Source organism: Haliotis rufescens, unplaced genomic scaffold (genome assembly GCF_023055435.1).
Source record: "Haliotis rufescens isolate VD_foot unplaced genomic scaffold, xgHalRufe1.0.p SCAF_5, whole genome shotgun sequence".
NCBI classification, from domain to species: domain Eukaryota; kingdom Metazoa; phylum Mollusca; class Gastropoda; order Lepetellida; family Haliotidae; genus Haliotis; species Haliotis rufescens.
The window spans coordinates 27368917-27392453 of NW_025964223.1; the positions used below are offsets into that span (position 1 = coordinate 27368917).

Consider the following 23537-nt stretch of genomic DNA (forward strand, 5'->3'; position numbering starts at 1 on the left):
CAGGCTATGTTATGATATGTTATTAATACTCTGGCGTCGCCCGTGTGCACGGAAGAAGATACAATACTGAGGAATCGTACTGCACCGTTGTTTCACCAAACCATTTTACATTGTAATTGCATGAACACTAGGCGATGTGACATATGAGCTCGATGATGATTGATGGTTTACTGACATCCGAAACGACATTTATTTTTCTATATTTAGCCACGACATTTTAGTACAGTTAATGAAGCATCTACTAAATTCTGGATTGTACTGGCCGTCGTGATATTACGGCGTTAAGCAACCAATAAGGTTACTAACTGACTCTCTTGCTGATTATAACATGTGATGATGGTCGTACATCCGGAATCAAGTCAAGTATAGAACATGGGGCAATGTTCCCCCATTAAAGTTCGGCAAAAATACCTATACATACGTGTTCCTTTCTATAATGTCAGGTAGTCAGCAGAAAATGTATTTTAATTTTATTACATTTGTTCATTCTATTGCTGTTTCGGGCTGTGTGTAAAAGGTCGGGGTAACTCGGAACCACATACAAGCGTATGGTATAAATGCCAAAGCGTATTCGTATATCTGTTATGGGAAAAGTGACAAATTCAAGTACACTCATAACAGTTGTAAAGTCATAGTTAGGACTCCATGAGTTCGTGACCCGGATAAGCATACAAACGCTGACACAAATCTGTCCAATACACCCCATGCAAGTCTACAATATTTTGCAAGTCTGTACAAATTTATTGATTCACAAGCGAGGACAGAGCTTGTAATTATCATACAACGTCGAGTTGTCATAAGTGTTTTGTATTAGCACATGGCACACTCCCCATGACTCACACACTGAGCCGAGACCTGCTTCTGCTCTCCCCCTGCCACAGACAACATATTTGGAATTCCGTTGTTACCCTGGTGAGGAGAGGGAGGGAATTCTCATAGTTTTGCATTTCTGAGTAAAAGTAAATAAGAACATTGTGAGGCAGTTGTTCTATCACTGATGAAAGGAACTTTACAGAGTACCTGTCTTCAGTTTCGGAGTGGTACAAATAAATAACGGTCTTTTCAAATGATGTCATAAGTCGGCTGTCGGCTTAAAGTATTGTCCACTCGAGTTTTCACACATAGACATGTTCAATCAGAAGACATGGCTCTGCCTTGTTACTTCCAATAAAACGTTTTCTCCTGTTCGATGCCACATCAATCAAAATGTCACATATTTTGCAAACAGAACAAGTAGGTTTTGGAGGAATGATAAGAACCTTGACATCTTTGAAGAGGTTTTCGGGAGGTCATGTTGTCTAGCCATAGGAATCACACTAGACTAACATGAAGTCTCTAAAATCAACATATTTTCCAGAAAAAAAGCAGTCGTTACATTATAATTATATAATATAATAGGTGAGGTGAAATTGGGTTTAACGTCGCGTCTAAGATTATTGCACTTATATAGCGACGTGCTTGCACGTGTGTGTGTGTGTGTGTGGCTGCTTGTACTAGTCCGGACTGATGCCGATTTATAGTGCTAGCCCACTGAGATACCATACCGCCGTTTAACATGAATACCCCACTCAGACACAGTATACTGACTCCGAGTCGACCAGTCCTTGTTTTAACCCCTTAATGCCGAGCACCAGACAAACAATCTTTTAACGTCTTTCGGTATGACGCGGCCGGGAATCGAACCCCTGACCTTCCGCTCTCTGGGCGGACGCTCTACCACTAGACCACGGAGGCGGTCCATAAAATATAATAAAAAGGAACCAAGATACTTTCTTCATGAAACTGCAGTAAGCTAGACTTGCCAAATATCATAGACTTGCATGGGCTGCATGTATTTGTTTTCAGAGTCTGCATGACTAGAATCACACTAAATGCTGTCTCTAAGCTGGTACCCCAAAGCTTGCTCTCAAATATCGGCAGTCACACCCTTCCTAACTACCCACCACTGGCAAGTGGGTGGGTGTGTGTTAGGGGAGAAGTAGTAGAGGCAGTAAATATTCCTGTCACTCACACTTTCAGAAGCATGAGAGTGATGGGTGATAGGAATATGTACATGTGTTGTGAGATGCCAAGCAATTATTGCTCTGCAGATTTGTTAAGTATCTGAAAATGAGGAAAATATCTGGGCTTCTGTTTATTATATTTGATAACCATAATTTAACAACTGTTTTTTTTCTGTAAATTATTGAAGACCAATCGTCAGTGAGTGTAGAGGTCACTACACATTGACCCTGCAATGCAGGAAGTATTTTTCTCAAAAGTAATGTGAGGAAGAAGTTCAGTGTGACACACAGGTAAGGTCAATAGTCAGATGTAGGCTGAGATGGTGTATAAAAGTACATAGGCTCACACACAGTGTAGTGTACACCATGTACCCCTCGAGTTCGATTGACAACTTATATTATACACATATACGAATAGAGTGAACTCGAGTTAGTTCGCTGTAATACACTTTAATAGTGACACTTTATGGTCATTGTAGGCACTCTGTCTCGAATTACGGATAACACGATTCATTTTTGACGATACTCAGATCTTCCAGTTGATGATCATGAAGCTGTGAATAGCAGACAGCCAATCAGGAAATGACATATAGCCACGGTTATGCGGATCGGTGTGCTTCTCGGCCTGCTTTGTCCGACATCTACTTGCCACTAATACAGAGCTACGACTCGCTGCTACAGAAACCTGCTCACACAGTGAGACTTACAGAATACTTCCGAAGATAGATAACACATATGTAAACAGTATGTCATGAAATATTATGCCCTTACCTGTGTATCTCAAGTTAATCCTTACACCATACAATTCACATATCTGATTCTATTACAGCGATATGTGAAAGAGCTATTTTTGTGTCCTGTGTTAAATGTAGCGTCATGTCCTGTTTCTAATCTGATCACCAGAGCGCAAGGCTAACTAACGACACTGTTCCGTCTCGAGTGTAAGGAAATACCATCAACAACACTCCTTCCTGCACACCATTCTCGTGATACGATGATTTTCTATGTCGGTGTGACATTTGTGAACTATCTCGGTCACTTCAATAACCCGTGTATTTTGTGAGTTATTAGTGTATAAGGCCGCATCAACAATCTTGCAGCTGTTGCCATCGTGTGAATTCAGTGTATAATTCAGAATATAAAAAAGTCATTAGTTATGAATACATGTATATGTACACGATAAAATTCTATGACATGATATCAAACCACTAATCACCAATATACTGGAACATAACGCAATATTTTTTGTTTGTTAGTTTGTTTGTTTGTTGTTTAAAGCCGCACTCAGCAATATTTCAGCTATATGACGGCGGTCTGTAAATAATCGAGTCTGGACCAGACAATCCAATGATGGATATCATGAGCATCGATCCACGCAATTGGGATACGATGACATGCATCAACCAAGCCAGCGAGCCTCACCACCCGATCCCGTTAGTCGCCTCTTACGACAAGCATGGTCGCCTTTTAGAGCAAGCATTGGTTAGACCTATACTAACCGAGTTCTTCACGGGTCTAACGCATTTGAAATGCATCATTATGATTATGAATGTTATTAATATTATTATTATGGCTTGTAGAATGGAGCTCATATATTATAATGGGTATGACTTGGCAGTTTATCAAAACGATGTGAAGTGAAATGGCGTTTAACGTCGCGTCAAGGATTATTTAGCGACGTGCATGCACGTGTGTGTGGCTGCTTGTACTAGTCCGGACTGCTGTCAAATTTATAGTGCTAGCTCACTGAGAAACCATGTCGCAGTTGAATACCCAACTCAGACAACGAGCCGACCAGTCCCCTTGTTTTAGTCCTTTAATGTCGAGGGCCAGACAAGGTAACAACAAGTTTTAACGTCTTTCGGTATACCTTCTTTTGGCCTGTGTGTTTGTGTGTGTGTGTGTGCGTGCGTGCGTGTGTGTGTGTATGTGTGTTAGTGTGTTAGTGTTAGTGTTAGTGTGTCTGTGTGTGTTAGTGTGTTAGTGTGTTATTGTGTGTGTGTGTTAGTGTTAGTGTGTTAGTGTTAGTGTGTTAGTGTGTGTTTGTGTGTTAGTGTGTTAGTGTGTGTGTGTTAGTGTTAGTGTGTTAGTGTGTGTGTGTTAGTGTTAGTGTGTTAGTGTGTGTGTGTTAGTGTTAGTGTGTTAGTGTGTGTTTGTGTGTTAGTGTGTGTGTGTTAGTGTGTGTGTGTTAGTGTGTGTGTGTTAGTGTGTTAGTGTGTGTGTGTTAGTGTGTTAGTGTGTGTGTGTGTGTGTGTGTGTGTGTGTGTGTGTGTGTGTGTGTGTGTGTGTGTGTGTGTTTTTAACGGCTTTTGGTATGACGCTGCCGGGGGTCGAACTCCGGACCTTCCGCTCACCGACCGGACACAACTAGACCACGGAGGCAGTCCATCAAAATGAGTATATTGATTGAAATTCTGCATTTTAGGTTTAAATGGTGAATGAAATGATATGTTGTACATGGGTTATAATTAGATCACCAGACACAAGCAACACACTCACACTTAACAGTGCATGGTAATTTTAGCGGAGCCATTAATCTAGTATCTAGCGTACTTATCTTCCCTTGATCTGATTCTTTACGACTGCCCATGCAATATTACCGTTTTATCTGCAATCTAAAAAATAGAACAAAACGGTTATCAATACATAAAAGTTATATAAAACAAATTTTAAAACGAACTGTCAAAAAATCCATCAGCCAAAGCGTAACCTCACTTATAATGCTTCGGCATAACAAGGGATGTGAATGAATTGGTTTAATCGCTGTTGGTGATTGCGATCTTGCTTATGATTTACTTGTCACACAAAGGGATACGATTTCCACACTATTTGAACATATTGGGCAGTGCATTTGCATGATCAATTATTGAAATATTTAAATCTTCTGATGCAGACACATTTTATCGAATATTTCAAAATACTATTTTTCTAAAGACCTGGAAAATAGATCTTTCGGGTTTTCCGATTAATAAGGATAATTGCATTGACAGTGAATCTTTCATTGCAAGGCATGCATTGTGGAGGTTCAAGAACGAATATGAGAGCGTCGTAAAATGACCTCAACCTGTCTTAAGTTACAACCCCAAAAGTTATGGCAGATTTCTTGTTGAAAATTGACCAAGTTGATTGCCTAGTACGTTTTGGTTCCACCATATTTGCATAAGACTCAAAACACATAACACTGTTTTGTGTCTGGTGGTAAAGTTAGTATTGCATGAACTGGTATTTCTTTAAATAACCGAGAGAAAAGTAATTATTGAAAATTATCCATATGTTATGACAGACATGTATGTATCGGTTCGGAATCAGTCATTATTCTTCAGAAAGAGGTCAATTTGACGTGGATGGTCACCGGAGAGTCATTAGAGTAAACAAATGTCGTCAATGTGTCTGAAAATAACCCATAGTAATCATTATAAGACTTAAGAAATCTATATTTATCTATTTATCATGAGACATACATATACGACAATATCAATTACTGCCGAAGCGCATAAAATCATTATTTGGAAAATTGGGTTTCTTTGCCACTCTCGTCTTTAAGGGAATAGGGTTTTCGGCCGGAGATACACATCAACAACTGAATGTATTAATGTTTACAACACAACAGTGGTGACTGTCTGTGACCTGCATCACTTAGCGCATCCTCCCACTCACCTATTATCTCCGACGTGAGGGCATACGGACAATGGACTGGTCCTCTGACATGTTCCCAATAGAGCAGGGATGTTCTTGGGCGGAGAGTGTACGTTAGAGGCCCAGCATCTGCCAACGTGGCCCAGTTTGGGGTAGCTCTTCAGTGGCGTGCAATATCAAGGGCAAAGATACCCAAGTTCATCAACAGTATCAAGGATCAAGGATCGTGCATGTATCTCATGGTGGACACACAAGATATTGATCTACGCGCCCGAAATTAGTTTTGCAGACATTTTATTTCGTCATTGTTTGTCGGTAGTATATTATTAATTGATTACAAGCAGAATAGAGTAATCGTCTCAGCAATGGCGCCCTATACGTCTCATGAAATATATCCCAAGTCGCAAGATATTTTTAGAGTCGAGTTTTGTGCATCAGATATTTCCCCCAGGCATAATTCACTACAATGACACTGCATGCAAATTTAGATTTAGAGTATAAGTCATGTTCAGGGAAGTATAATGTTGTAGAATAAAACAAGATGGCGTCTATAGATTTCTCAGTATCTCAGTGGGCTTGCACCTAAAATCGGCATTAGTCCGGACCAGTACAAGCATCCACACACACACACACACACACACACACACACACACACACACACACACACACACACACACACACACACACACACACACACACACACACACACACACACACACACACACATTTCACCTCACCTCACCTCATTTGGCGGTGAGGTTTTATAATTACATGTAAACTATTCTATGGCCTTTACTGAGACTACAAAGCTGTTATCATGGTACATACTGGGTTGAAACAATCAGTCTACAAGAAAGTGACACGCCAAGTGGGGAACAGGTATATCAGGAGCACTATCACTATGGCAACACGAGCTTCCGATTGGTAGGTCAGTTATATGCTTCCGGAAGGTCATCCAATCTCTCTCACGTAATACTACGGTGGGATCTGAGTTGATGTTTTTCCTTCTAGACACATCTACCATCCAACTATGAAGGTACCAATGAAGGTAAATATTTTATGACGGCGCAGCAATGCATATTTCTATATGGTAACTATCTATCAACTTTCCATTTCGTTATATGGGAAGCTATTTACAAATCATGAGAGTTTATAGTTGATGCATGACGAGACGATTATGGATACCTGGTCCTTAACTCTGGCTATAATGCAAAACATACTTGCTAGCGCGCACTGTCGACAGTTATTTAATCAATGCACACATCCCAACGCCATTGAACATCATAAGCCGCACACTACTTAAACTTTTTGAAAAAGTAATGTTCCAGAGGTCTAAGGTCTAGAATCCTTTTCAGCAAACCTTCTATTCACGTGATGTGTGTTGTCAAAGGGGCATAACTCTTACGCAATGATCACATGTCCAATGAGTCATTTTCGAAAGACGTGTTTCGTGTCACTCTTCATAGGCATATACAAATGGTTGGCTGGATTTACCGGGCCACAAATTCCCATTGGGTTATGATCACAATGAATTGAAAAGATTCAAATTATCCGTTTTGTAAGACCTCCAGCCAAAGTAATTTTTATTAGCTACACTGGGTCAAAATATTTCCAATGTCGCATTAACAGTAGTCACACGTAATGTCACACATAAGCCATTTGCTGCTTATAAGCATCTAGTTCAAACATAAAATAATATATTGGCTATTAAAAATTGCACGTGATAATGCAAACAAAATCAAGAAAAACATCTTTTCCGCTATAAGAAAATAAAAATATATAGTCGCGGGCTGTGTAGATGTAAATGATATTAATACAGAGTAAGAAAGATGTATTTGGCTGAATATTAAAGCACTGGAAATCATGTAATGTTTGTTGAAACATACATATATTTATCACCAGATAAAACAGATTCAGGGATGGGTCCATTCCCCTAAATACTGTTTCCAGTCTGATTTCCATGGATATCGGATGATAATGTCGTACATGTTTGATATGTGATTAAACTAAATCAACTATCTTGTTATTGAAAGAAGTCAGAAAGAGGTTTTGACAACATCGTAAAGAACAGCCATAGCTGATTGCTGAATCTTGATTTACAGATGACATATGTCCTTCCAGAAAGTTGAAACTGTAAGATTTACATTTCCAATACAATAATCAACATTATCAAATGAACTCCCACGTCCAAGCAGTTTGTGATCCAGACGAAGAAAGTATTTTGCTACAAAACACTGATTGATTATGTGTACAACGACAACGAATAAGGAAACTGTATACAAAAAAATAGAAGGCCTACCTCATAATTTGAACACTATGGAGACGCCTACGCTGATATTGTTGACATGAAATCAAAGGTGGTCATACCCGGTTGTTTATACACAAGATGGTAAATTACAACGCTGAAGCCTAACAAATGCGATCACGCCAAGAGCAAACGAAAAACCGGTTGTGCTTTATCTGATAGTTCACATTGAATTTCGACAGTGTCACGTGGACCCGGCATTTCATATCATGACTTGATCGAGACGACAAAGGGGCGCAGATGTCGGTGTAGGGATTCAACAGAGAGGGGCATACTACAATGTCATGAACACTTTTGAATAATTAGAAATGTACATTTGTGGAGGCTTTTATCATTTCCACAATAAAATAATTGTGATCGATTGATAGTGGCTGTATGTATTGAGTATTGTGACACATCTTGATTACGTATCCTAAACATTTAGGTACCATGGGCGGGGTGTGAGTAAATATACTACACATATACGTATTTTATACTACACATGTACGTATTTTATACTACACATGTACGTATTTTATACTACACATGTCCGTATTATATACTAATCATATACGTATTTTATACTACACATATACGTATTATATACTACACGTATACGCATTATATGCTACACATGTACGTATTATATGCAACACATGTACGTATTATATACTACACATATACGTATTTTATACTACACATGTACGTATTTTATACTACACATGTCCGTATTATATACTACACATATACATATTTTATACTACACATGTACGTATTTTATACTACACATGTACGTATTATATACTACACATATACATATTATATGCTACACATGTCCGTATTATATACTACACATATACATATTATATACTACACATATACGTATTATATACTACACATATACGCATTATATGCTACACATGTACGTATTATATGCAACACATGTACGTATTATATACTACAAATATACGTATTATATACTACACATGTGCGTATTATAAACTACACATGTGCGTATTTTATACTAAACATGTACGTATTTCATACTACACATATGCGTAATATTTACTACACATATACGTATTGTATACTACACATATACGAATTTTATACTACACATATACGTATTATATACTACACATGTACGTTTTGTATACTACAAATATACGTATTATATACTACAAATATACGTATTTTATACTACACATGTACGTATTTTATACTACACATATACGTATTTTATACTACACATATACGTATTATATACTACTCATGTACATATTTTATACTACACATTTTCGTATTGTATACTACACATGTGCGTATTATATACCACACATGTGCGTGTTTTATACCACACATGTTCGTATTGTATCCTACACATGTACGTATTATATACTACACATGTACGTATTTTATACTACACATATACATATTTTATACTACACATATACGTATTGTATACTACACATATACGTATTGTATACTACACATATACGTATTGTATACTACACATGTACATATATTATACTGCACATATACGAATTTTATACTACACATATACGTATTGTATACTACACATGTACATATATTATACTGCACATATACGAATTTTATACTACACATATACGTATTATATACTACACAAGTACATATGTCATACCTCATATACGTATTTTATACTACACATATGCGTAATGTATACTACACATATACGAATTTTATACTACACATGTACGTTTTTCATACCACACATATACGTATTGTATACTACACATGTACGTATTATATATTACACATATACGGTTTATTTGTATATTAGTGTAATCATTTGAGACCACATGTCATGTTTCAATCTATCACCGTGTTTATGTCGAAAGCACTTACTAACACACGACCTAACTATGTCAATACTTATTCTCGCCAGCAATAGCTACAAAACAATACAATAGCTAATAACAACCAAAACGATTAGCCATGCTTACACCTATCAATGATTCTATTCGGGACATATTCCTTTCAGGGTACCCTCTAGACTGAGAAATCAGATATTCAATCAGATTTTAAATTTTCGGATTAAATAGTTTCATCCTGAAAAGCAATGTAAACCATGCACATCGATTAGCTGTTTAGTGATTGGAATGCCTCTCATTGGTAAGAGTTACATTCCTTATATATATATATATATATATATATATTGTCAAATGTAAATAATTTGCTTTGTGCTACATCAAGCACACATAGTATTCCTGTATTCTATACATTGGCAGAAAATGGCCCTCATTGACGAAGAAACTCAGGATGAAATTTCTCAAAGTGATTCATCATCAAAAGGTAGGTAGAAAATAATAAAACTTAATCGATATTTTGTGTATCTTAATACCAGTAACATATCTCATACAAGTAGTTATCTTTAAGCCAATTGCTTTTAGGTGTTAAGGGACAGTTGAAGGACACATCGTACCAAGCAGGCTTTGTAAGTAAATCACGGAATTTGTTTCGATTATCGCAACGAGGAGTCTTTAGGAGGTAAACACCTTCAATAACAGTTTATCATGAGGTTTAGCCAACAATATTGTTCATAGTTTAACTGTAAATAATAGAGGTTTATGCATGTACATTGTATTCTATCATTCACTATCTTCATCCAGACTTCATCATTGATTTTCTTCATTGAATGCGAAATGTTCTAAAACTGATTCTAATCACTACTGGTTAAAACCGGACTCCAGTCGAGATCTAATGATAATGGTAACAGTATTTACTCACGTTAGGGGTCAATTTTAGGGTGTTTGGAATAGGCTTCTGGCTTTAGGCGTTTCTGAGATAAAACATATACAAAAATGATAACAAGCAGAATTGCACTGTTGCTAAAACTAATTGTTTATGTTTACAGGCAGATGCTGAATCTCAAAAGGGCCAAGAAAAAGTATGTGTTAACATTCCTAAATGTTATATATTAACGTAATGTGTCAATCATTTCATTTCCACGTTGGCATATATTGAAGATAATGAAAGATGCTTGTGGATTAACATCTGTGAGAAGAATGGGAAATACAACGTCCGAGTATATTAACAGATATTTATGTATAAACTGTTGCTTTATATCGTTTTTATATTGTAGATGACAGCGGAGTTGGAGCAAGCTGACGTAGTTGCGTCACAGCACCTAGAGAGGTTGAATTACCCAACTCAATCCTCAGATCTCTTCCAAGGACCGGTCGGTCAGATTCAAGAAGCCGATACAGTAACTTTGCTTCAAACAACTGCAATAACAACGACTGCAAAACGTCAGACCTCCTTAGATGGAACTCCTGGTTTAGATGCTGTTAGTCAACTGACAGTGAGAGGTCAGAAAGGGTGTCTCAGCTTTCACCCTAATATATCTGATGACCAGCAAGATATTCAGTCTAAAGAGAATATCACATTGTCTGATCAACCAAATTCAGTCGATTGGTCTCTTGGTGTGATTCAAAACGATTTGTCTCTTACGGAATCGTTTGAACCATTCGAAGAGGAAAGTCCTATATTTGAGTCTGCAAGCAAGAAGGCAGAACTACCAGTTGATGACGACAAGAAACTCGAGTTGACACTGGCTGATATTCACGAGCAGCAAGTGATGTCTGGAACATGGGTTGACCCTGATTTCCCACAGTATTGCACACTGTCAGCAAGAGAGGCTTCATTTCCAGCTATAGCCATGCTTGATGGGGTCAGAGGCAACAAAACTGACTTTGCCATGAATGGGTTCTTTTACAGAAACACAAAAGGTTAGTAATAAGTAGAAAATACCTTCATAATTACAAATATACTGAACAACAAAAGTTCCTGTGACATTGAATAAGATTAGATGCAAAGTTATGTTTTTTTACCAAATCTGAAACAATTTCGGTTTGCAACAGATAAAAGACTTCTGTAAGTGCTCAAAATGGTTTAACTGACTTAAGAAAATGCGTGATTTCATAAAAAAAAATGAACATGCCAAAATGTCAATTTACAAACCAATAGCGTGTGTGTCCACCTCTGGTTGCGATGCAAGCAACACATCTTCGTCTCATGGAATGGACCAGGCGTCGCACAAAGTCCTTTGGGATATCTGTCCATATCAGCTGGAGCATGTTTCGAAGTTCCTGGGGTGTCTTTGGAACACGTGGTTGACGTCGAAGGCGCCGATCCATCTCATCCCACATGTGCTCGATTGGTGAGAGATCAGGGGAGCTAGCCGGCTAGGGGATGACATTCACGTTGTTTTGTTGAAGAGAATCCTGAACAAGCCGAGCAATATGAGGCCGGGCGCTGTCACGTTGAAAGGTAATGCCTGGGCCATGACGACGCAAAAACGGTCGAACAGGGCCGATGACCTCGTCGCGGTAGCGGTGTCCATTAAGATTTCCCTCTACCACTATCAAACGGGTCCTCTGTCTTGCTGTAATCCCACCCCATACCATAACGCTGTCGTCCCCGAACCGATCTTCTTCCATGACACAATGATTGACGTAACGTTCACCTCGACGTCGGTACACTCGAATCCGCCCATCGCTGTGGCTGAGGTGAAAACGAGAATCGTCAGTGAATAGAACTTGTCCCCACTGCATGGCCGTCCAGCGTAGACGCTCTCTGCACCACTGTAGACGAGCTTGACGGTGGTTTCCTGTCTAAATGGGACGTCTGGCGTGTCTTCTGGCGACAGTCCCTGCACATCTGAGGCGGCGACGTACGGTTTGTGAAGATATTCGTCGAAGGCCAGGGATGCTTCTTGCAGTCACTGTTGCTGTCTGGAATCGATTTCGTAGGTGTGTTGTCCGAATCCAGTTGTCTTGTCGATTATTAGTTACGCGTGGCCTGCCACTCCGAGGATGGTCTCTGACTGCATTCGTCTGTTGCCAACGTTGCCATAAACACCAAATGGTGTTTCTGTGCACGTTAAATTGTCTTGCAACATCACGTTGACTCGATCCTGCTTCAAGCATACCAATGGCTCGCAGACGCTCATTTTCGGACAGGCGTGGCATTTCGTAATGTTGAATAATTGCGTAATTTTGTTGTTTTTCTGAGTGGTTGTTGTCAGCACGATGCTAAACAATTCATATGGAATCCCGTTAACGCACATGTTTTTATACCCATTCTTGGGTTGTGAAATGCATGGGGCTTGCATAAAAGTCAACTTTTGCATGGAATGCATGCTTTTAAGTAGCAGTTGCTTTTTTGTGACTTGATTCCATACATGTACTACAATATTGAAAACCAAACTTTACTTGTTTGAAAAATACACTAAAATATTGGTGTCACAGGAACTGTTGTTGTTGAGTATATATGTCTGTTCATTTATCATAATTAAAGCATGACAGGTGAACTGCTTGCTTGGATTTTTATTCATTAGTAAGTATCTGTAATCGCTGTGAATGAATGCCAAAGGTATGTTTCAGGATTTGCATCTGTTACCTGTTTCCACTGCGGGTGTTCTCCTAGGCAGTGGCAGTTGGGGATGTTACCCAGGACAGAACACATCATCCTATCACCACGATGCCGTGCCGTCCTCCTCTGAATAGACCATGACACTGACACGCAAACACATTTTCAAACAGTTTTGCCAAATGTAAATAGTGGTCCCGAGCTGTTTGATAGTGTGACAGTTACAGTAGCTGAAACATTTCCTTGTGCTTTCATGAAGCATATAATTTACACATCTGCACACACAACATATCATAGTTCAATGTCATGTGGTGGTAGTGTGTAAATACCTCCATTAGCGTGATAAAATAAACCAAACATTCCCCATGGGAAATCTACAGTGTATGTCCCACGCTGATCGTACCAACCTACAAGCTGAAACACGATACTGGTGTAGAGTTTTACCCAGCTATTCGTTGACAATCGTAGACAGAGCAAATATGACTTGTCAAGCTGTGGAATTATCCTTAAAATAATAACATAATAACTTTCATTTTGTCAGTTTATTAATACAACCAGTCTAATGTTTAGCTCAGAAGCAACAAACGCCCAACGCCCACGGGGGCTAATTAATCATGCCAAAGTGAACACACGTTAATTGACTCATTGTCATTCATTTGAAATCTTCAATAACTGTAAAGGGAGACTACTCTGGTGTTCTGTTCAGCCTCTATTGTTACGAAGGTTGTCAGCGTGGGGCATGGTTATGTATACTCAAATTGAGCAGCCTATGTTTTAAGTAGACGTCATAATCTGGTATGTTTTACATTATTTTTAAATATTTGATTATAAACGCAAACCCAAAGCAGCTTATTTTTCCAATATGATGCACTCCTTCCTATAGACTGTTTCAGGATCTGTCTGGGATTTTTAGGTTAACACGTTTACCTGTGGAACATAAGGAATGTCTTTTACTGTTCAGTGAAATAGGTTTGATATAAATGCAATGACAAGGATTTCTTTCGCATCCAAAAATAACTAAGTATCTCTCAAGAATGGCCTCTGCTAAAGTCCTTGATCGAGTCCTGAACATAGATAGGTAAATGGTTACTTGATATATATTGAAAATCATTTGTTACAACCTTTCGATGAAGCAACATTGGAGTGGTTTGATAGAAATGGTGTTAAATTGATCCATGATTTGCCTACATGCTTCAACATTTCTAATAAACATAAATGTTCCACATTGAAGTTGTTCGTTCTCCATGTCCATGATCTATGCTTATCATATTTGCATATTGAGAAATGACTTACTTCCGATACCAGAGCTACATGCGAGGCATGAGAACGAGACAAAGAATGAATATGCGGATATAATGAGAGCGTATTTTAACTTTCTGTAAAACATATGTAAAGGAGGGTTATTTTTTACTGGTACGATCATCCAACAGGCAGTCATACCCCACTCCTCTTAGCCATCTTTCTAGGACAGGCCAGGTATCCTGTCGTGGTTATCAGTATCGCGTGTTCAAACCGGATTTATTTACATAAATATCATATTCCAAATGTGCTGTGGATAAATATTCACTCATTTTAGGTTTAAATGTATGTTTCCATAATCCCCATTGGCCGCTGTTAAAGCGACTTTCACCTCACCTAAGGTGGGATCTTATATGTATCCTGTGGTAGGAAGGATGTGATGATTACATTGGGTGATTATTAGTTAATATCATTTCTGTAATTAATCATTGGGGTTGTGTGTTTATCTATTCACATATGCTTTTTGGTATAAACAATGCGTTTGCATAATCTTTAACAATAGTGTTTTCTCCTACAAGTATAATAATCACATCCCGAATATCACATGAATTATTGTTAATTCTTTTAAATATATTTTATACGCTCTTTCTGACTGCACTGCCTGGACACCAACAACGCCAGCCATAACTGTTGATTTTGTTTTAGGTGTCTCCCCGACAGTGCAGCCAGCATTTGCACCCTGTAACATTTTTTACTTCAATATACTATCATTAACTGTCTTTTTGTGTTATGTCATCTTTTACTGGAGTACTTCGCGCAGTTAGCACACTTGCCCATCCCTTTCCGGGAGACGAAATTGTTACGTAACCGTGGTGATTCCACAGGTCTTACACATCCTTTAACAAAAAGCAAACTATACAGTTTGTTCTTATAGGGTTCACACAATCGAGTATTCAGGCGAACTTTGGACGATCTGTTTGTCACAAAATTCTCTTATTTTGAAATTCCTCTTTTGAAATGTATTAAAGCTGGGTCACACCTCAGTCTGCACTACCAAAACTTGTAGACATGCCATGTAGATCTCGAACCAAGCCTTATCGGTACCGTTGCACTTGTATGAAAAAAAAATAATTTGTTTCTGAATATCTGGAAATAGGACATATTTTGAAGTGATTGTTTATTTAGAACAGCAACATTGATCAGTCTGCAACTAAAACACGAATTGACACGATGGAAGCTAACGGGTAACTATGAACAACTGTCTATAGTCCCGGCCTTTTTTACGTCAGAAAAGGAGAATCGAGGCATTCTGTCAGTTTAGGGTGACATTGCATCAATGAAATAATGCAAACTCGCTATGTTTATCATGTGCTTTTTCCCTTTGTGTAACCATTGCAGCATTGAAATATAACATGGACTTCAGCATGCTCAGTGTAATAAAGTCGGATATACTGCTGCAGCACACGGATATCCTGTGATGGGCATATACCACGGATCTATAATTATTATGTAGTCGTGCCTCTAATAGTAATTGAAGAAGAAATAACGTGCAGAATTAAAAAATGATCTTTAATGTATAAACATTTCCTCTTACATCTGAATTCATATTTGTTTAAATTCTGAAAAAATGAGCAATATGCTAAATGCAAATCTACCATCTATCAACCAATCATTACAATATACATACGACTCATAATGATTTGAAATAAATCTATCCATATTATTCTATCCCTAACAAAATGTGTCCATCGTATTGAGCCTTGTGTATCATGGGTGTCGATTAGTTAAAACAATTTCAACATTCTGATACTGATGCCCTTTCAATAGAGATTTGTCCCAACAAATAGGACAGAATCCTGGCTTCTCCCAGATGATGTCTATGTAACGTAAATACAAGTACGTATTTGTAGGTTCTTGTTTTGGTAACATATTATGACTGGGTAGTCCCACTACAGCCCATGGAGTATTCTGCGCACCTAAATTTCTTTCAACAGTATTCAAGATGTCTGTAGTATTAAATATATTTATTAAACATGTGTTAGCAGTTTGATTTCTTTCAGTCGAGTTTAAGTGTTTATATTCAAATTTGACTTCATTTGTGTAATATCGATGTAACCCCAACAGCATTCCATGTTGATATGTCTAAACGCAATATGTATTTTGGTATTTACTGCTCTACAATATAATAGATAGTACTGGTAATGACTGCCCATTGATATTACAAACTTCAAAATGGATTTTAGTGATTTCTATATTTTTTATTCTGAACAGTATATTTTAATATGAAGTTGATGATATAATTTATTAGTACCTGTTTCTTGACCAACTTTATACGCTGCATATGATCTTCACATTGCGCGTGCCCAGCACCATCTAGCAGCTGTACGGAAATGCACGCATAGTCGGCGATAATACGACTATGAATACATATACATGTACAATTAAAGTATTTGTCATGTTTAGAAGTATGGAATTCAAACATCAAATATAACACTTTCAATACCGATTGCATAAGTCAACAAAGCGACCTGGAACGAACGATCACATGTTATTACCGCCTCGCTTCGGCCATCAAAGGGTTTACTATTACAATGTGGTTACCCTGATGTATCACTATGTCACGTAACGCATACTTCCAGGACAGGGCAATAGATTGATCAATGTTTAGGTTAAAAAGCCACACTTCCCATACACCAGAGTGAACGTTACTGATGAAGTGTGACGTGATTACTCGTCTCTACATATAAAGGTGACCTCAACACATGTAATGTTCGGGTTAGTTGATAAGTGAAGGGAAGATAAGTTGAAACAGATCGCCGATCACATAGATTGAATAATGGTTATTTGATACAAATTACAAACCAAGTTTATACATTTATGGATATCTTCAATGATGCGATCATTTGTATTGTGTAGACAATGCAGAAATGTTTTATATCAATATATGAGTGTCACCTTAATACAAAATACATCTTGTATGGTTCTCTAATCAGTGTCCGCCTTTGGTAGGCAAAACGCTGTTCAAATACAATTGAAAGAATGAATGGAACTATGAAAGATGATGTTGGGGAACAGTATGCCATCTATAATAACGTTTCGACATAATTCCCATCAAACATCATTTCGAGCCACTAAAACATTATATGTTCATATTTGTATTGAGGTAAACATGCGTATAAAACAAAGAGAAATAAAAGCAAACTGAAATGTATCTAGGAACTTATCCATATAGCCATAGTCCTGAAATAATTGCAAATACCTCTAGCGAATGAATCAGTTAGACCATTCGCGGATCCATATACAATAAAATTTACATCATCTCCCTAATAATTTACTGCTTATATATCTATACATTTTATCGATTTATTTTTCTTATTGAAATAGAAAGTAACTCCGCACATATGATGAAAAGATATGGAGATGAAGGATGGCCTTGCCTACAACCACGACCTCCTAACTGGATGAAACTTAAAATATATCATGAATTTATTATTGCGTTATAAATTTCTGTTTGGAATAATTGTATCCATTGTCGAAGAATGAGGTCGAAATTCAATGCTCCTGAAGCTTTGTCTATGAATTGCCATTCTATTGAACAAACACCTTTTCAAAATCTACGGTTAGCAGAAGGCCAGGTATTTCGTGAACTTCATAGTAATTCATCATATCATATATTAGTGTAATAATTTCACCCATGAGACGATTTGGTTAAGAATGAGTTTCACTTATAATATCTGGTAATAAACATTTAATTCTATCTGCAATCTGATTACCTTAGATGCTATTTTGTAATCAACATTTAGCAAAGGGGAGGGGACCAGATTGTTACACGTCCACCGTCTTGTCCTTCCTTCGGGATACCTGTTATGATGCCCTGTCGTTGACATAATACCGGTTTCATATGCGTACGTAATTGTTAACATATTGCTGTACTCCTAGATATGATACCTTAAGTTGTTTCGGTTCCTATTGTGTCTAGTTCCTTCTTTTTTTTGCATTCGAATTCGATTTTTCGTCATTATCTAAATTTTGGTAGACCAATTCCATTTAATGTATTTCACATTCCAATGTCTGTTCTTTTTTGTCTTGATTTTTCTTACGTTTGGTAGAAAAAGCTGTACTTTCACTTCAATTTTTTTATCTTCAATAATTCAAAAACTGAACTGATGATGTGTCTGTAGGTCACTAGATATATAATATTGCTGACTATGTTATGTAAAGTGTTTTTAACGAATATAAATGTGTGTACTCTGAGTCAAGCAGTAAGGCGGAGTTAAATTTCCAGTTACTTGTGCATTGTTCTGTTGTGTGCAATGACAGTTCTAAGGATATGAATAAATGGTCAGTTTTATAACTTATTCCTATGGTGGTTGTTTTATCCGGAGATCGAAACCCTTCTGAAACGAGAAACTAATCATGTCTACTTTGTATAAGGATTGCTTTGGTCTACAAGTATTGTAAATGTCAGGATTTAATACTCGCCAAGGGTCGACACGTCGTATTTTTACTTTTAAATCAGCTATTTTTATTATTTGTTATTGGATTATTTCCGAGTTTAAAACTATACGTAACTGTAATTTTGAACAACATTCCCGTCTACTCCCCAAATAAAAACCCCAGTTAATTCATCAATATATATATGTAGTTATATATACATTCTCTTTACTATATCTATCGTCCGGAATATGTATACAGTTTTAGGTGACTTTTCTAGCGTGAATAATGTATCCTTAGTCTTGCTTTTATTTCACAAATAAGACTAGTTATGAAGCACATATTTTTTTAGATAAAAGATAAAAGGAGTTGGACCCGATCAGTGTTACATGTGCCACCGAGCATCCTCTTCGTATGATGTGCATATCACACTTTTAGGTTAAACATTAAACAGACCCGACAGAAACAAAGGACAGAGTCAGTGGTTCTTAATATGACATTTTTAGTTGTAAAAAAACATGTATAGTACTGTGAAAACAAAGGATACGCATTTGATGCAACAGAAAGTACAGGAATTCACATTTTCCAAGCTACTTTTGGTTTGGATACAAAGGAATAAATAACAGTTTGCCCATAACAGAACAAAACACATCACTCTTAGCAATGATTAATCAATATCTCAAACATCAACATCAATCAAATGGAAGGAGTGGACCTTATTCATGTTCATGGTTGTATTGAGCTTACAAATGGGGCATAGAGTAAACATTCTCCACCCTGTAGGGTGAGTGATTTAACTGTACAGCCCAGACTTAGCCCCCAGTGACTTTTTCCTGTTCCTGCAAATGAAATCTGGAAGACGCTTCCAGGATGCCGAGGACATAAAGGCTGCCAAAGAGGCGTGGTTAGAGGGCCAATCTGCGGATTTCTATAACAGTGGTATTAAAAGCTTGAAGAACAAATAGAATAAGTGTATTGATAAATAAAAGTGCAAAAGATATTCTGCGACTTGGTCTTATATTGAAGTTGCAAAACCTATTGAACGCCCCTCGTAACTGGTGATATTTTTTAGTGAGACTAGATATGAAGCACATACTCTGCATATAGGGATATCAGGAATTGAACCCGATCAGTGTTATATGTGCCACCAGGCATCCTTTTCGTAGCATGTTGTGCTTATCATACCCTTGGGTTAACATTAAGACAGACCCGATATTAAAATAGATCGATTGATGTTTAAGATTCAGTGGCTGTTATATAATATATGTGTCTTACTGTAAAAAGTAAAATAATCAAAGTCACACATCAGCTGAAATATATTAGACGAAGGAAATTGTGTGAGCCTCATTTTAACGTTTATCCATTTTTGTTGCTAAAAAGACATTATTGAATACATGTCAACTATCACTATGATAATGTGTACATACACCGCAGAAATGTATCCAGTTTGGTTCACACTGATGTGCACTAGAATGTAATATTTCATTCAATAATTTATTGAGAAAATACTAGGAAAATGATCTTGCTGAATCAAATAAATTGGAATCTTTTTTCAAGAAAAAAGGTTTTTCCTTACAATTCCGAGATAGATAGAATGTGTATGATTATTAATAACTATTCATAACATATGACGCATTAAAATTGAGCCCTATCACAATGATTCGAGAAGAATCTAAATCTAAATCTAAATAACACATTCACGTTCAGTTCGAAAGTAAACACTCATGTTGATGTTTACTCATGGATGGAATACGATTAATGTCTGAAACATATTGACTCATTTAGGGCAAAATGAATGATGTTCTAATTCTTTTAATTTAACTTCTTACAGATAAAGAAAATATGTTTGTCTTTTATGCACATACAGACTGACTTTTTTCAAATCCAGCAAGTACTTAAATCTGCTTTCCTAACCATATCCCATCCCTATAACCATAACACAAGTCATATACTATACATGTAAAAACAACATAAAAAGGATATCCAGATAAGAACTGTTGGTTAAAATATATGTCTTTCATATTCATCTATGTGAAAGACTCACATAAAACATACATGTATTGAAATAATGTTTCCTACTTTTGCTTGTTGGGCAGTTCAAAACAAGAACTTCTATTTTCCCACTATAAATATCAAGGTATTGTCTTCACATCTAGATTAATTTGGTCAAAAGCGTGTGAAACATTAACACCACAAGCCAGAAAGGCTTCGTTTCCTTTTATTACCTTATTAAAGTATTATCCAAACATTTCTCTAAAGGTAGCATCTACAACATTTAACAGTAAAATAGATACCATAGTGTTATACGGTTCGAAAATTTGGGCAAATATTGAGAAAAATCAGAGTTTTTACTTTAAACGTTATTTATGTGTTAATCAAAAAGTATCAACTAATACTGTCCTAGGCGAAGTAATTAGAACATACTTATTTGTTAATTCTTTAAGTCGTTATATAAAGTATTGGTGCAGGCTGTTGTATATGGATGATTGTCCATAACCAAAAGCATGTTATGACTTGTTGAAATCACAGGATGAAAACGGCAGCCACAACTGGGTAACGCATGTTCGTAACCGGATTTACGTATGTTTGGATCGCACAGGAATGTGGCAGCATATCAAATTCTATACAATGTTTTAAGCAACGATGTAAAGACATAGAGATTCAGAATTGGCTGCTAAAATTATTTCTTCCTCATTTCTAAACATATTTATTCTACATATAAATCTGTACTCGAACCAGAGAAATATATTATAGAGTTATATTATGTAAATTCCGAAGTTTGAGCCATAAGTTGGGTAGTCAACACTTATACTGATTTACCTAAGTGCAAGAAATGTAATCATAATATAATTGAAGATGAATACCATTTCCTTTTAGTTTGTCCATTTTTTTTATGGAAAACAGAAAGCTCTACATCCCAAGCTACTATTATCAGTATCCATCACGAGCAAAATTTAGTCAACTAGTAGCAACAACAAATGTTAAGTGTTCTTCTTCTTCTCTTCTTCTTCAATATGGTTGACTCACATAAAACATGCATGTATTGAAAAAATGTTTCTGTTTGTTGTTTGTTTGTTGGGGCAGTTCAAAACAGGAACTTCTATTTTCCGGTCTCAGGAATTCTGAGTGCCTCTTCTCTTATCTAATGTACTGAGGAAGTGGCATCGCTTGCTTTATCTTAACCACACCTGGTACTTAGAAACATTTTAAGGACATCAAACAACTATTGATGTTTCGTTCACATGTCCGAGTTTCTTATCCTTCTGTTGATTCTCGTTTCTGATCATGAACTTTAAGCGGAAACACACGGTTTGGTTTGTTTGGAGTATTTCAGTAGTGCGAATGCTGAGCTGTTGTTTTACAGGGACATTATTTGGCACCATCGAGTTAGAACATCTGACTCAAAGATTTACTGATCATAACGTAAACAGCGCCAACCGCCTCTAATTCTTGTTTGGAATAGGTCATGATCGTATCTGTTGTTACTCTTTGATATTTGTGTTTGTTTTATTTGTTATCCATATTAGCAAGTATTCATACATGCACGCAGGGGGTACGTTAAATTATGCAAATCCAAAGATGAACCAAACTAATACGAATCCGTTACATACATGTATATTTTAATAAAACAAATATACCTATATTCGGGGCTCTACGACAACTGTGATCTAATGAGTTTAGTATGTACGAGGGTGTTGTGGATTTAGCTATTTTGGGGGATAAAACAAGTACAGAAACAAAATTGTTTTATATACAAGGCTTTATCGCGTAAAAGACATGTACTGTCAGAAATGGTATTCAGCTTAGCTTAGATAAAATCTTGACATGTCGCAATTCTACCAGAAAACGATAAGTTTGGGTAAAGTGTAAGATCTTTCGTGCCATGATCGTCAGTATTATGAATACATAGGGATTGATTATCTGTATAATCAACTACAAGACTAGTAGAGTCAAACCTGAAGTCAAATAACGTTTATATGCAATAACATCCCATAGTCACCGAGACTAACAAACATATTAAAGTAACCAGCATTGTATCAACACATTTAGAAATAACATCACCTACTTCAACTTAACATCCATTAAACAAATCTATGTCCGGGATAACATTTACATATAATCTTTAAGTGTGTATCACGCATGCTCACATAACTATGTTTGATTCGTCTGCTGTCATATAAATGAAACAAATTACGACAATTGTTTACATTCGTATAATTCAGACAGACTTTTTTTCAGTTATTTTGTCACCACGGACCATAGAACAATGCAGATTGCATATTATCACTTGTCAATTGATGTACATCATTAGATTTTAAATCAAGTTACACATTTCTCATTATATTTTTAAAAATATACAGCAACAGCATGGATCATATCAGGATGTTCAAAGTTTAGCAGATTTATCATGAACTAACGGTCATTAATACCCTGCAACAAGGGGAGAAATTTATAACTTAAATGAGAATACTTTTCACATATACGTAAGACATGGTATTCATCCTCTACTTCCCCGGATAAACAATTTG

At 36.8% G+C, this 23537-nt stretch overlaps 1 protein-coding gene across 3 annotated transcripts; it reads left to right on the forward strand.

The window, feature by feature from the left end:
• Nucleotides 1-6568: 6568 nt before the first annotated feature.
• Nucleotides 6569-15353, forward strand: LOC124110449. Of its 3 annotated transcripts, none has more exons than XM_046469824.2 (6): nt 6569-6687; nt 10194-10257; nt 10356-10399; nt 10820-10852; nt 11048-11693; nt 13339-15353. In XM_046469824.2, exons 1-6 carry the CDS (start codon nt 6670-6672, stop codon nt 13470-13472), a joined length of 939 nt encoding a protein of 312 aa, XP_046325780.2. In that variant the 5' UTR covers nt 6569-6669; the 3' UTR covers nt 13473-15353. The 3 variants fall into 3 exon arrangements, with proteins under 3 accessions (XP_046325780.2, XP_046325789.2, XP_046325797.2); XM_046469833.2 differs by having other exon boundaries at nt 13350-15353; XM_046469841.2 differs by lacking the exon at nt 10356-10399 and having other exon boundaries at nt 6612-6687.
• The last annotated feature ends 8184 nt before the right edge of the window (nt 15354-23537 follow it).

What these genes read in the sequence shown, in the direction of transcription:
- LOC124110449 (XM_046469824.2), top strand. An exon ending in AAGTGATTCATCATCAAAAG is followed by an intron (nt 10,258 to 10,355) that starts GTAGGTAGAAAA and finishes AATTGCTTTTAG; the next exon opens with GTGTTAAGGGACAGTTGAAG. An exon ending in CTCAAAAGGGCCAAGAAAAA is followed by an intron (nt 10,853 to 11,047) that starts GTATGTGTTAAC and finishes TTTATATTGTAG; the next exon opens with ATGACAGCGGAGTTGGAGCA.